General features: G+C 33.9%; 1 protein-coding gene across 1 annotated transcript; it reads left to right on the forward strand.

The window, feature by feature from the left end:
* The first annotated feature begins 1375 nt into the window (after positions 1-1375).
* Positions 1376-6200, forward strand: LOC129968345 (uncharacterized). The gene is made up of 2 exons (XM_056082202.1): positions 1376-1720; positions 6136-6200. The coding sequence occupies exons 1-2, from the start codon at positions 1483-1485 to the stop codon at positions 6198-6200; spliced, it is 303 nt and encodes a 100-aa protein (XP_055938177.1). The 5' UTR covers positions 1376-1482.
* Positions 6201-10077: the final 3877 nt, after the last annotated feature.

Consider the following 10077-nt stretch of genomic DNA (forward strand, 5'->3'; position numbering starts at 1 on the left):
CTCCATGCGCATGCACATTTCTTGGTGTCAGATTGTCAACTGGCCATGCGTTAATGACAGGGCTATGTGACAAATGCATGATAATTTTTTTATTATTTCAGTGTGACAGTATAAAAAAATAAGTATTGAATGTAGCACACGTATAAGAAAGAGAATATAGTTGAAACTCAGTGATTAACTGCAATGTGACATAGTGCATTTTTCCCCTTTACTGTTTCTTGATGTTAAAATTACATTATAAATGCATATATTTGTAAAGGATTCTCATTAATGTATTTGTAATGCATTTATTGTTTCATTTTAACCAACTGATTGCAAAGATCTAAAATAGTTTTCCCAAAGCTGGAATAAATGACAGACAGATATGGCTCATTTGTGGAAAAGTTCTTGAATTTCAACATTTAGCAAAGAATAAGTACTAAACTAAATTCAGGGGCACGATAATGTTGTTGGCCAAGGCCTACACTGCCCATATCTGCTTTCTTGACCGAAGGCCCTGGGGCGATAGGCATATGTCCCGATTAGGTGGCCAGCTTAATGCGGAAACTTCATGTTTCGTTCCAAAGCATGCTTGGTTCTCAGTTTATCGACCCACTAAATGGATGAAAGCTGAGTCGCTTTCTTGACCGAAGGCCCTGGGGCGATAGGCATATGTCCCGATTATTTGGTCAGCTTAATGCGGAAACTTCATGTTTCGTTCCAAAGCATGCTTGGTTCTCAGTTTATCGACCCACTAAATGGATGAAAGCTGAGTCGCTTTCCCTAGTCCGTGGATCGAACCTCGGGCCTGTGCGTTGGAAAGCGCGAAGAGCTACCACTAGGACAGTTTATCTGATTAGAATTTATATTGTAGTCACTGAAAATCATTCTATTGATATAATTTCAATTCAACGTCAAATGTGCCCATGTATTTCTATATTCGGAATTTTATGAACGAATAACAATTTACAAAGTCCTTTTCTAGATAAGCATATTGAAGATTGTAGTAATTTCACTAACGAAATGATATTTTGAATACTCAATATATTGATAAATTTATAAAATAATAGATTTTACTTGAAATATTAATTGAAATAAGATTTAGAACAAGCTTCAATGTCAGCTTAATAATTATTACTTTTTATTTTTAAAATTACAGAAATTTAATTTTTTGGATCTTTAATCTTCCAATAGATGGCGGTAGTAAATGACACTGTGAAATTAATCTGGTCTGACGTCATAATTTTGTGTGATGTGATTGGCTGGCTGATAAGTGCTTGCAGCATTATATTGTCTTAGTTTTTGCATTCTGACAATTATTTTTTACATGGTGTTAGCGTGTGTCATTATTTTTACCCTGTGAATTTTTCTATTCTTTGAATGGCACGATGCCTTACACTGTGGATTGGAACACTGCTTTTGACCATTCTGTCTTAAGCTTTCGTGGTGTCACTAGTATCTTATTTTTTATGTTGTGAATAGCTCTATATTTTTAATAATAGGATGTCTTACACAGTGGAGTGGACGAAGGCCGCTCAGAGGGACTACGACTGCCTAGAACTAGTACACCAGAGAGTGGTAGATACCTGCATTGAAGAAATAGAGACATATCCATTTCGAGGAGCCAAAAGACTCAAACACTGCCATTTGGCTGACTGGCGGAAACGTGCTGGTAAGCACTACCGTGTTTTATTTGAAGTTATTGAATCTTTTGTTATCCTGAAAAGAGTGCCCAAAAAAAGTAAGTACCACTTAGCAGTAAATTTCATTAGCTGTAAAATATTTTGAAATTAGTATCCTCTGTAAGAATGAAATGAAGTGCCTTGTGATACATTTTTACTATTATATTTTCACTGACTGACGTTTATTATTTTATGTTTAATGTGTGTGAACTTTTCTAAGTGAAAAATTTGTTTGAAACAAAAATAGTTGGTAATAATTGACTTTCTAATGAAAATTCAGCGAAAGCTTTTTTAATTTCATATTTATATAATTCTTACGGGGAAGTGCTTATGCTGAAATTCTCCTGACCGAAGTCTTTCACACACTTGCCTGTATCTTTTGTAAACTGCTACTCATGTGGAATTAAAATGTTTTTATTTTTCGTTTTCTAGCCATTTTGCATTTTTTTGATACTAACATTATTATGACCGAGTACTTAGTATTCTAAAGAACTTGCTAGCAGTTTTCTTTTAATAGTTTTTCCTTTAACCATTAAAAACTTAGTTTCTAGTCACTTTGAACCTTTGTATCTCAACATCTTTATATTTTTATAAGATCCTAAACCATTTCCTTTGACTTCTTGTGGTTTGTGGCTCATTTAGATTTCGTGATTGTGTTGTGATAAAAATGTTTTATTTTTATTTAAATTGCAAATCATTTAAACTATAATACAATCTATGATAAACTTCAATTCAAAGCAACGAACCTTAAGTAATAGATCAAGGTTTCTATTTATTTGCGATTTAACGCCTGCGCTCGTATAACGGAGATTTACCTTTCTTTTTACCAAGATTGGCGAATCCATGTATAACACGGTATCGGCTGTTTAGATGTACGGAAGTTCCAAAAATTCTCGCCTTATACGATGAAATGCAAGGTAAATCGTAAACAGGGTACTCCCAAAAGGGAACAAGCAGTTACATCCGTAATTATTGATTAGACATGAACTTCCAATTAGAAAGCTTCATTTAAAGTAGACAAATGCATTGAGATTCTTTGGGTTCGTATGGAGGTTGTAAAAAAAATCATTCAACCCGCTATTACAGTATAAACTCATTTATCGAAATGCTTTTCATACTTTCACTCAAGCACAAATTTACACGCCTCTCTATAAAATGCTTAGAATTCTAAATTTTGAAATTTGTAGGAGTGAATTACGATTTTATATAAAGAAATAATTGTATACTTTTCGTCTAAACATTCAATTTTAATTTAAATATTTAATTTTGTGAAATTCAATTCCTAAAATATTTGAGTAGATTGATTCAAATAGTAGAGGATTGAATATTGGGGTTCTTTGTTTGAATTGTTTGATGTTCTTAATGTTTTAAAAATGACATTTCAGTAATGTGGAACGTTTAATTTATGTTGCACGTGATCGTAATACTGGCTTTTTGAAGGATAGTGACGTCGTTTACCGAGTTTCTAGATCTTTCTAAAAACAATTTAGCAATTCCAAATTGCAGGATCCTGAATTCCTCTTGAAGGATAAGAACTCATAAAAGTGATATGGAAACTGATACTTTGGTTTAGTTGTTTTTCGAGTCACTTTCATTCTATTGTACGAGCAATCAATTCAGAACTCGTCTGTCCAAAAACGACTTCTCTACTGTGAACATTAAAATGGCCTACAATAGAATTTTGTCTAAAGCTGGACAAAGTTCCAAAGACCGTTTGGATGTTGTGCATCAAAGAATTGTTGATGCTAGTATTGAAGAAATGGAATCGCATCCATTTAGAGGTGCATAGAAAGCATTTAGATAAGCATTTTCCGAAGACACTGAAATGGTTCACTGGCTTAAACAGTGAGATGTTTATCGTTTTATATTTATTGTGTGATGAGCTATTAGAAGTGAAAAGTTGGATTCCAGCAAAAACAATTGGGAATGCTCGATTTTCTGATGGAAATTTAAGAACCTTTTTTGAAATTTCTTATTTATAAAATTCTTTTGACAAAAGTCTTGTACTGAAATTTCTTTAAATATCGAAAAACTTAGTTTTTAATAATTACTTTTTTTCCAACGAGTCTCCTGACAAGTCTTCCAAGATCCGACACTTGCTAAAATCTTTTATAAGCTGTTGCTCATGTGGAATTTAAATGTTGAATTTTCATTTTGTAGCGTTTTGAACTTTTGTTTATTATGCGATGCCTATAGTAAAGTTCTTGCTCGATTCTTTCTAGGATGTTGATTTTTGACCATTCTTTCTTCATCTTCCGTAGTGTCCACATGTCTTTCTTTTTACCCTGTGAATTGTTCGATACTCTAGATAACAGGATGCGTTCCACTATGGAGTGGACCAGGGCTGCCAAGAAGGACTATGGCCGCTTGGAACTTGTGCACCAAAGAACTGTGGATGAATGTTTTGAAGAAATGGAGCACATTCCATTTCGAGGGGTTAAAAAAAACTCCATTATTGTCCCTTGTCTAATTGTCGAAAACTTGCTTGTAAGCATTATTTGATATACTTGAATCTTCAGTTATCCTGAAAGGAGTGCCCCACAAAAAAAGTAATACCACTTTCAAGCGAATTTCATAAGATTTGAAAAATAGTTTGAAACGATTTTCCTGTGTGAGAATGAAATGCCTTGTGATACTTTTTACTATTACATTTTTATTGAGATAGGTCTATTATTTAATGCGTAGTTTAATCTGTAATGTTAATAAATGAAAAGTTCTCTTCAAGCAAGAAGGGTTGGAAAACGTTTGATTTTTTTTGTTTGTTTTTTTTAATGACAATTCATCGAAAGCTTTTTTAAATTTCATATTTATATAATTCTTACGACGAAGTACTTATGCTCAAATTCTTCTGACAAGTCTTCTAAGACTCTTGCTTAAATATTGGGAATGTTCGTTTCCTAGTCACTTTGAACTTTTCTTGGCCAAGTGCTTTGTATCCTAAAGCACTTGCAGACAGCTTTTGTAAATTGACCACATTTAGATTCAACTGTTGGCTAAATGCTACTAAAAATTAGTTTTGAGCCTTTCGTGTAACATTTTATAATTTCTATGACAAGGACCGAAATGATTTGTTGTCACTTGTAGGTTGTTGCTCATTTAGATTCAATGTTTGTATTGTTTTCAAGACTCGGTTTTTATTTAAATTAAATTTTATTCTCATATAAGATATCTTAGTTTTGCTGACTATCCAGATGTGCATTATTTTATCTGCTGTCACCTTTTGGATGTTTCCCGCTTTCTCGTAAATATATATTGAGATTATATAAATTTATAATGTATTGTAGAAACGTGATCAAAATACATTAGTCAAATATTAAGAATAATTATATGTATACTCTTTATAGATTCTGAGCACTCTTCGAGACTTGATTCAAATTAGATGAAAATTGAAGAAATTGATTGATTAATAAATTATATTTATTTTTGAGAACTTTAAAAACTCGTTGCACTAAACCGAGTCAACAAAAAAATTAAACCTTGTTTTTTGGTTATATCGAATCTTGTATTGTATCGAATGAATTTATACTAGTATTAGAATGAGAGCTAACATTTTTTAAAGAATGCTATTGTGAGGAGGGAGAGAAGGGGCTAATGTTCCACCTGAAAGAGGCGTCCGACATCCCATTGAACCATCATTTTTATGTCCCGATTCAGTATAGGCTGTGTCACGGGTGTTTAGGTAACAAGGATTCTGAACCTTGGCTAACATTCTTCACCTAATTGGGTTGATCGAAAACTTATTGAGGACTTGGATAAACAACTTCGTATATGCCCGATTCTTTAAGATTAAAAATAGATAAAGGCATTCTTTATGAATTCTCATTTTTTATATTATCCATTTTTAAGTAAAATTCTAATCCCTACTTTGTAAAAATTGTTTTCCTTCAAATGTTTATTGACTGAAATTTAAAACTCGGTTATTGCCATATATCTATATAAAATAATTGTTAATCTCCCGCTGTGAAGGTGAAAAATTGCTTCATTTCAAGTTTCATTTTTAGCTAAAAATATCTTCAAATGGAAACTGCTGTCTCGTATTTTTTAATCCTTTGTAATTAAGGTTTTGATTTAATTATCTACTTTAAATTTTTCAATGCAAAATAAAAACTTAAAACTGTGCGGAGAAATTTCCAAATTTTTTTTTGTTAGTCTCAACATTGCATCTGTTGCATTTACAAAAAGTCCAGGAGTTAGAACGAAGGAAGAAACATTTGGCTTGAACTGCCGAGCTATTACAAGTAACAATTCTTCAAGTTGAAATGGTTTAGCGGTAAAAAAAAATTGTTAATTAGGATTTTGCTTCTTATTTGCAAATCTGATGTTGAAATCTTATTTCTAAATCCGGAATCGGTTTCCTTTCAAAAGTTATTAATGTTAAATGTGGATCAAATTATTTATCTTGTTAAGAATGTATTTCAATTATATCCGTATGCTATTGTTACAAAACTGTAATTTTGTTTCCCATCACAAATAGGTCACCGTAAGAAAGACCATTTTACAGTCATCTGCATTGGATGCTGTCGGATGCCGAGTCAGTAATCCCATAGCTTGGCGACCATATGGCGATTTGTCGACGAATTTGGCGATGAAGTGGATAATGCTCGAAACTTCAAGAATTTTGTCAAATCCGTCCGTTAGGAACAGAGGCCGGCCCTCTCAAGCTGTGGTGTGTCGTTGTCATCGTGAATTGAAGTCAGTGTCGCCGACAGGGTTCGCTATCTTCTTGAAAACTCGCTACAACAGCGGGGTGCCAACGTTACGTGGAGCGAGTGCTGAACTGGGCTGTGAGCATCGAATTCTGTTGTCTACTGTGGAAGTAGCGTCGTATCTGGTCTGTAGTAGCCAGTTGATTGGAGACCGTAGAGCGGAGCTCCGGGGATCCCGTTTCCTGCTGAATTCTGTCTGGCCGCTTCGTGTGTTGTGCCCGATTACTACTTGTGTCCTACTGTCTGCTGTAGTGTGCTGTCCTGTATTCGTCTTTGTGTTAGTCTCTTCGTGTAAATAAAAGTTGTTGTTTTTCCTGATGCCTACTGATTGTGTGTTCTCCACACCATATCGTTATCTAAACGAACATAGAAATCCGCTGTGGTGTCGGAAATTTGTTTGAAGGACGAAAACCGGAAATAAAAGAATTCGTTTAGCAATTCGTTGATGGCTGTAATTCGTTGTAAAATGTATAAAATGAAATCGCCATATAATTGAAAATTAAATACAGTGGAAAATGTTTGTGAAGGAGTACAATTTCGCAAAGGGAACAAATGCTCATTTCCACACCATATAAAATAGTTCTCTGGAAAACATCTGTCAAAGCATAAGTCCGGAATCGTTACTATAAGTAGTGATATAATTTTAAAAATATTTAAATTTTATTATGTATATTACGAAAAATGCATTTGATAGGCAGAAATTGCAAACAAATTAACCATTTAAAGGGCCATTTTTTTTCTAGTCGTGTTGTGTAAATATATTTTAAGGCTTGAAATTGGAATACGAAATTATGTTAATAACTAACAACTCAAGACGCATCATTTTGTCTACGATAAAAAAATTGAAGCATCTAAGTTTGTCTTTCTAAAAAAAATATGTCAGACCTTATGCCAATCTACAGAATTTCATACAAAGATTGATAAATTTGGTGGGAAGCATAATTCCCACGGCCCTAGAAAGGGTTAAATAGTTAAATATATTCTTTGTGTGAAAAATTAATATTAAATACAAATTTTCAATATATTAACCAGTAATACTTTCCACTTTTGTCAATACTTTGAAGAATTTTAATATGCATACAAACTGTTTGAATTATTAGTGTCTAAGCCCTTCATATTATGTCCGAGATCAAAACCCACTTGCAGTAGGCGAATACGGCTGTTCCAATCCTAAGGTTCCTGGATATCTTGAACCCCTTAACCTACGATTTACTTTCTAAAAGTTTGGGTCGAAAACGTAAACAAGGTCGTGCTGACTTCGAACCATTCCGGGGTTCGGCAAGTCAGTCCTACGTTGTACGCACACCACTTACGGAATTTAAATCAGTTGTGACTTACGCACAATATTTAATTTTGTAGGGTATTTGACTGGTAATTACAACCTATATTTTGTATACCTAACGCAATTATATTTTAGAGATTGTTAATTATAACATAAACCAATAACATTTTTATTTGTAGCTAAGCATCGAACTACGGGCTATGCCCGCAGTTGCAGGTTAAGGGGTTAATCTCTTCCAGTTTAATATCATTGAGCTACAGTCTTCTTTTTCTTTCCTTTGCCTTTCGCCGAGTGTGATTTCCATGGTAAGCTGTAGCTATTCTATTTGTTTTTCTTTTTCACGGGCAGCCAAAAGTCCATGTTGAATGTATGTGCTACGCATTAGACAAATAGGGCACTGGGGTACACGGGGTATCATTTGACATGGAACCAGCAGTTTGAGTTTCTATCTGCTGGGAATCAAGCGGAAGGAGCATTTCTTGTGCTTAGAGTTATGGGTGGTCTTTGTCTACAGAGATGACTCTGAGCGTATAGGTTCCAGCTAACACTACGGTAAGTGCCTGTGATAGCAATGGGCGGCGACGGTGGCTACTTTCAATCGTCAAGTTCGTTTGTGAGTTTTGAAATCGGGCTCGAAATTTTCCCAGTCTGTTTTTCATCGGCCATAATAAACTGTTCTTTAAATTCTGGAAATTGTTTTTACGTTGTGAAAATGTAATAGTAATGAAACATTTCAAACCGTTTCGCCTTTCTAGTATAAAAAGCCGTAATCGCAATTGCAAGTGAAGTTGCTTCTATTAATTAGATGCGTTCTGGAGACTTGCTAGTAGAGGTGCATTCTCGAAATCAAGTCCAGCAGCTTCAAAAACTAAACTTCGCCTACACTAGCTATTACAGTCAGTCACCACTAATCCCTCAATATCTCGAAAGCTGTTATTACATGCTGGAAACTGTAAAATGTATTAGTGGAAGTTGAAATCCCAAGAGATATCCGGAGTATCACTATATGGCGCAATGGATAACTTCATGAAATGAAGCATTATATCTTTAGGTTTCAGATTCTAAAATTACCCGAGCACATTTATGAATATTATATAAGATTATCAATGTAGCCGTATATTCTAAACTCACTTGGATGTTTCCGGAGCCCAGCGCTTTGATGACTCAAAGACAAACCGCCTTTGAATGGGTCACTTATTTCTGCCAGTTGTGCTGAAAGGGCCACGATGACCATTAGTATGACACATAGAAAAAGTGCGTAAACTACGGTTGCGATAATCCTTCGTATTTTCGATTCTGCCCGGTTCATAACAACCAAAATAATACATTTATCATACCTCAAAATCAGGCATAAGGTTCAGTCTCAAACTCATATTCCTGATGTCGAGCAATTATGGCGTATGATTTATGTAACGAATGCAAACAGATCGAAGTCGAATGGTTAAAAGAGTGACATTCACAATTGATAAAACTATTATAAATTTTTTATATGCGTCTGAAAATTTCACAACCCTCTCATATGCAGTCAGTGACATCAATATCGAATTATAGACCACGTGACTTCGAATTTCAAACCGTCTCGTCTCGTACCTATACCTCCCCCCCCCCAGTTGCAAAATATTAACCTCTTTCTAATTGTTTATGAAATATTCCATTTCATGTTAACCTCGAAATTTGTGCAGTGAATACTATTTCTCTTGATTTGGGTTATTAAATGCAGATTCAAACTGTCTTTGAAATAAACCATCAAAAGGGGATAGTACTACTTTTTTGTTCGTAAACTTTCTGTTCTAAACTGTTCTTAAATGCGTGTTCTTTTTTATTGTAGACAATTTTCTTAACATACGTGTGGTTAATAAATGAATTTTGTTGTTTTTGAGACAATACACTCGAATGAATTTCAATAAATATGTATAATTCAACCACCATCAATATTCCGGACACTACTCACAAAAAAGGGTGAACTTCATTAGCATTGACATTATGAGCTTCTAGGAAATATTTAATCCCGTAAATCTTCCACTTTCATTAGAAATTTAATCTGCCAAATAATCGAATTATATCTACGTTTCTATTAAAACCCAACAAAAGTTTCTGTTCTAAAGAAGAATAAATATGCATAATTAAACCACTATCATAAGGCATGAAATCATGAATTTCATTGGCATTTTCCTTACACACTTCTATAAAATATTTAATTAAACTTTCACATAGTATTCCTAATTTAATCTCCTAGACAACTGAACTACATTTAACATTCGTCTTCAAAATCTATCAGAAGAACAGATTCTAAACTGTTCTTTAAGGTTTGTACCTTTCGCTTTAGACGATATTCTTTACATGTGTTTTAATAAATATATTTTATTGTTTTCTAGCCGTATTTGGCAACCAACAATTGCTGAAATTTTTAGTTAAAAGTTTAATGGAA

The sequence above is a fragment of the Argiope bruennichi genome, chromosome 5 (assembly GCF_947563725.1).
Source record: "Argiope bruennichi chromosome 5, qqArgBrue1.1, whole genome shotgun sequence".
In the NCBI taxonomy this organism is placed as follows: domain Eukaryota; kingdom Metazoa; phylum Arthropoda; class Arachnida; order Araneae; family Araneidae; genus Argiope; species Argiope bruennichi.

Excerpts from the sequence above, each read along its gene's own strand:
- LOC129968345 (XM_056082202.1), top strand. The coding sequence starts at position 1,483 with ATGTCTTACACAGTGGAGTGGACGAAGGCCGCTCAGAGGGACTACGAC. Across the intron at positions 1,721-6,135 it reads GAAAAGAGTGCCCAAAAAAA|GTCACCGTAAGAAAGACCAT; the intron begins GTAAGTACCACT and ends CATCACAAATAG.